General features: G+C 43.1%; 1 protein-coding gene across 11 annotated transcripts in view; it reads left to right on the top strand.

Annotated features, from left to right (window-relative positions):
- The window catches only part of R3HDM1 (R3H domain containing 1), a 184,916-nt gene extending 180,512 nt beyond the window's left edge, over positions 1–4,404 (top strand). For 10 of the 11 annotated variants that reach the window (XM_014537650.1, XM_014537645.1, XM_014537646.1 and 7 more), the window contains 3 exons: positions 1,735–1,817; positions 2,249–2,333; positions 3,086–4,404. In XM_014537650.1, coding sequence (XP_014393136.1) covers positions 1,735–1,817; positions 2,249–2,333; positions 3,086–3,447 — 530 coding nt within the window. In that variant the 3' untranslated portion in view covers positions 3,448–4,404. The remainder of the gene's footprint in view (positions 1–1,734; positions 1,818–2,248; positions 2,334–3,085) is intronic. The other variant, XM_014537653.1, reaches the window with a different exon arrangement.
- The last annotated feature ends 1,188 nt before the right edge of the window (positions 4,405–5,592 follow it).

The raw sequence follows: 5,592 nt of genomic DNA, 5'->3' as shown, positions 1-5,592 counted from the left end.
GACAACATATGTGACTCAGCCCTTGTTGAGTCCCCAAGTTCCATCAACCTTTTGATGAAACTCTTGCAATTATGGCATGCTGGAATTGGCTTCCGGCAAGTAAGCATAACCAAAGGGCACAGACAGTAGAGGGGTGAGGGCATGTGTTGGGTGGGAGTGCTGGGGAGAGGTCAATGGGGGGGAAAAGACATATGTATTACTTCAAACAATTAAAAATAAATAAAAGAAGAAATTGAAATAGCATGTGGGTTGAAACTATATGGCAATATAGTAATATTGAGATGCCTCGTCTAGTATGAATGCCCCAAGACAGTGGTCGGCAAACTCATTAGTCAACAGAGCCAAATATCAACAGTACAACGATTGAAATTTCTTTTGAGAGCCAAATTTTTTTAACTTAAACTATATAGGTAGGTACATTGTTATTAACTTAATTAGGGTACTCCTACAGCTTAGGAAGAGCCACACTCAATGGGCCAAAGAGCCGCATGTGGCTCACGAGCCCCAGTTTGCCAACCACGGCCCCAAGAGGAGCACAGAGCACAGTCTATAAGGATGGATCTTTGGTTACTGCCGACTACATATTTGACAATGGACTCTGTATATGAAACCTCATCTCCATATTTGAAAAGAATACTGCTCCATGGGCCTAAACTTAACTCTGACTTCTTTGCAGCTGTTTTTTATGCATCTTCACAATTCACATGTGCATGTCTGGTCTCAGTGCTAAGCCTCTATGTCATATCTGCCCTTCAGCTAGTGCTTGGGAAGGAGCAAGTATGTCATGGGTGTGTTCTGCCAGGGAGCTGCCCAAGCAACATCAGAAAAGAGCCCATAGAGGGGTAGGGAGTTCACACCTGCTTCTCTCTGCTATGAAACTGTCAAGAAAGGGGATGCATCATTTTCTGAAGAGGCTTTCCAGCACCTGCCTATCACCCTCTTCCAAACATGGAGTGTGCTAAATGTGGGGATTTGTGGTTAAAATAAGAAGAGAATATAGCAAATGAAAGCATTCTTCTCCAGGACAAGGTTTTTGCAGTCAGCATTTATTAAGCCCTTTCCATGTAATACTTCAGGCATTCCTGAGTGAACCAAAATAATTGGAGGGTCTCCCTCCTGACTAGCCCACACTCGTTGATTCAGGAAGAGCATACTTGCTCATGAATACCTTAAAGAACTGTGCCACTCTTTCTAAGCAAGTGAAAATTAAAAATACAAACTTTAAAGAGAGCTTATAGTGTAAATACTCCTATTGGTTAAGACTCTAAAAATATTTGTATGCATATATGTAAATACATGCATGCAAATATTTATAGTAGTTAATTGTGAATTTAGGGAACTAGGGAGTTTTTTTTAGGGTCTTTTCCTTCTGAAATATAAGTTATATTCATTGTTAATCATTAGAGAAAATGTGGATTTTAGCATCTCAAGTGGTTGGAGGAGGTATTTATAGTCATTTTGGTGGATTTCATATGGAATGTTAAGGTATATAGAGAAGTTTCTCTTCATCCTATCCCGGCACCCCAGTTCCCACCACTTACCCTCCTTCATAACCACTTTTATTAGTTCTTAGTCCTTTGAGAAGTTTACCCCAACTTTTTAAAGGATATTTAGAACTTTTAATTCTTTTAAAACTAGGTCAGTACCTACTGAACTGAGACAATTTAGAAAACTCTAGGAAGTATATTATAACTGAGTAGAGAAAAATATAAAAATGTTTCTGTTGACTTTCAGGAGATGCCAGGTATCCATTACTTGGCCAACCACTGCAGTACAACCCTCCTACTGTTCTGCATGGACACTTGCCACCCCAACAGGTGAGAGTGCCGGCCGTCAGCCCTTGTCGGCGTTGTTGGCAGAGCATCATACGTCTGTGGCTGAGTGCGGGCCTGGGCCTTCCTATTGGCACTGCACAGGGAGAGCTCTCTGCCTCAGCCGTGGGTTTCTTAGTGTTGTCACTGCCTCATCGAGAGCAGAGCCAGGGGACAGTGGTGCTGCTTGGCTGGGCAGTATCCCGGGTGGGCTAGGTGCCGGGCATGCTGCTCAGGAAAGCCCAGAAAGTGACTGGTCATAGTGAGGGACAGGGGGGCCACTGCCACAAAGGCGGAATTCAAGAGGCCTGGGGTTGAATTTTTCTGCTGAAATACAAAACCCAGACTGAGTATGGTTAGGTATTAAGTGTTTAAACATTACAAACATATTTGTCAGCATTGTTAACCTTATTTCTCATCTGTTGGTGGGTTTTCAGGGTCAGTCTGGCAACAGGCATGGAAACCGAGGAAGGAAACAAGCTAAGAAAGCTGCATCCACTGACCTTGGTGCAGGAGAAGCAGGTGTGTTTCTGAGACGGCTGGATGTGCTTCTACAAACTGTTGACCACGTCACCAGTCTTTAAAACTGTACCCCAGCACAGAAATGGGTTTTCCTCTCCCTGGAGTCCTGCAAAGGTCATAGGGAATTATGCCGTCCATAATATAGGGTGCTTGAATATACTCTTTCAGTGCTATTTCATCTCAAGTTGAGGAGCATAGTAAGGTACAGGTTGGGTTTAGGAGGGATGAAAGGACCAAAGGGAAATGATGTGTGTGACAAGTACAGGTAGAATGAGCTCTTTGCCTCTATTCTTTGAGAAAGGAAGTAGCCCTTACATCCATATGGAGGTAGTGTGAATGAACAAATATGTCGCCTTCCGTGGCAAAGTGCTGTCAAATATGTACCTTAACTTTCTACTCAGCTTCCTTGGGTGTGTAGGGCAAGTGTTGCTATCTTCCTTTTACACTGGGAACGTGAGGTGCAGGGAGCTGCCCAGAAGCACACACCTCATTGGGAGGAGCCACTGTGCAATGCTGTGTTGTGTGTGTGCAGCTGTCAGTGAAGACTGAAATGGGTAGTTGGCACTGTTAGCTCTGCACTCCTTGCCGGGGGTACGTAGGAATGATTGAAAGATTATCATAACCATTATACTTTCGTGGATTTGAATGGTTTTAGAAAATTCTGTTCATTTTCTATGTCATATTGGGTTTAGAGTACATTTTGCCTCTCTTCAGTAACAGGGATTGTTAATCCTACACCTTTTCCCTTCTAGTTGTTGGGAAAGTCTTGGAAATTACTGAACTACCAGATGGAATAACTCGCATGGAAGCCGAGAAGCTCTTTGGGGAACTCTTTAAAATTGGCGCCAAGATCCGGTGGCTGCGGGACCCCCAGTCCCAGTCCCAGCTGCGTCGTCACCCGCTCTGCTGTGGCAGCGGGGACAGCACTATCAATTCTGAACGCTCTAAACCCATTGACTTGGCCTCCACGTACACCGTCCTAGCCACATTCCCCTCCATCTCAGCTGCACAGAATGCATTGAAGAAACAAATTAACTCAGTTAACAAATTTAAGCTGAGAACAAGCAAGAAGCACTATGACTTTCACATTTTGGAAAGGGCGAGTTCTCAGTAACAGTCACCTTGGACCCTGGGCCTTTATGATTCCCCTGTGCTCTCCCATCTTCAATTGGCTTGGTATTCAGAGCTCCTGTTAACATGATAGAGACTCCTAGGGGGTGTGGTCAGGGTGAAACAGCTTTTGAAGACAGGCCGGTGTTCCAGCAAAGAGGGAGATCCACACTGCACCCCAGTGACTAGGAATCCACATCGGAGTTATACAGCTTTTTCTGAGGAAATGCTGTTCAAATGTCTCCTGACTTTTATAGTTATTTTGTTTTATATTTCTGAATTCTTGTATCAGATCCAAAGCTCTGTTGTACAGCAAATTATTCTTCAAAATTATTACAATTAGTTGCAACCTGTATTTCTTTGTTGCAGCCAGCACAGTGTGATCCAACATAGAATTTGGGGGAAAAGAATACAGGAATAGAATAACCAAGTCAGAACCATTTGCTGTCTTTTTGAGGGGCTGAAAGGTAACTAAGGAGAGCCCACAAGCAGATTACTCTTCCCCTGTATCTCTAAACACAGAAACAATTTCCAGAAAACACAGAATTCCCTCAGTGGGTTCTTTCCTTATTCATTTAGGTAGTATGACCATTAAGTGTGAAGTAAATTATGTTCTTAAGGCCTCTCAATCAAACCACTTAGACTCAAAGGGGAATAGGAATCATTCTCGGCTGGAAAATACTTTTTTTAAGTCCTTCCAATAAGTAAATGCCCCTTATTTGCATTCCCCTCCTCGTGGATTTTTTGTCACCTACAGAAATGCATTTGATGAGTGCTGGAAACTTCTTAAGCAGTTTAAAGTTTGTTTTCATTGTTTGCAGCAGATCACTGGACATCAAAGATTCATTGCACTAATTACAAGGAACCTTTTTTTTCAATTCTGTGTAATTTGAAAGGCTGTACAATGTGTGCTGATGCAAGCCTTTTTCAGTTCAAGAGAATAAATGTTTACAAATATAGACCCACTTTGTCTTTTGTAAATTAAAATCACCTTTTTAAATGAGTGCCAGTAATAAAGACCTAACCTGTCCTGCATATTTTAATTTCAGACTTAAAGATGAAAGACAGTAAACCCTTCATTTTTGCTTTTTTTCCTTATTTATTTAATCATTTATATTGAATTTATTGGGGTGACCTTGATTACTAAAATTATAGGTTGGTTTCAGGGGCACAATTCTATAATACATCATCTGTATATTGCATTGTGTAGTAAACCCCTCATCTTACAAAACGTTTTACAAAGCATCACTTTCTCTGTGGCAGTGATTTTAGCGGGTACGATTCATGTCACCTCATTCTCTCATAAATGTAATACCAATACCTTGCCCGTGTTGCTCAGTGGTTGGAGCGCCAGCTCGAGCACTGAAGAGTCACACGTTTGATTCCCAGTCAAGAGCATATACCCCAATTGCAGGTTAAGATCCCCGGCCCCATTCCAGGCCCCATTCCAGTGCATACCAATCGATGTTTCTCTCCTTCCCTCTCCAACCCTCCCTTCCGCTCTAAGAAACAATGGGGGAAAGATATCCTTGGGTGAAGATTAAATATATATATAAAAAATACCAATCAATTGTAGACAATTTGAGTATGAACATCTATATATATAAAAGCCTAAGCGACTGGTCAACAGGTCACTATGACACACTGACCACTAAGGAGGGAGCAGATGCTCAATGCAGGAGCTGCCCCGTGGTGGTCAATGCACTCCCACAGCCAGCCAACCTCCCTCAGTCCCTCCCCCCGGCCGGCCGGCCCCAATCGGGACTGGGCAAGGGACTCCACCCGTGCACGAATTCGTGCACCAGGCCTCTAGTACTTACATAACTAAAAATAGAATATTGTTTGGTTAAAGAATTTGTGTTCTTAGCCAATATATTGATCATCCGATTGTCCAGATTAGCTCAAATGCTGTATCAAAAGCTTTCCCTACTTGTTAGCCAAGCAAAGTGCTGGGAAACACAAAAGCTGGGAGGGTCTGCCATATACAACTTGCCTGGAGCCTGGTTCGCTTGCAGCCCAGAGTGGGGGCACTCAGGAGCAGCAGGTGTTATCAGACCAGCACAGATGTTCAGGCACACCAAAGCATTTGCAAAGCCACACTTGGTTCCTGGGGGCAGAAGTTGGAGCTGCCTTTGAACCATGTCAGATT

The sequence above is a fragment of the Myotis brandtii genome, unplaced genomic scaffold (genome assembly GCF_000412655.1).
Source record: "Myotis brandtii unplaced genomic scaffold, ASM41265v1 scaffold1804, whole genome shotgun sequence".
Lineage (NCBI taxonomy): Eukaryota > Metazoa > Chordata > Mammalia > Chiroptera > Vespertilionidae > Myotis > Myotis brandtii.
This window is presented reverse-complemented; position numbering and strand designations above follow the sequence as displayed.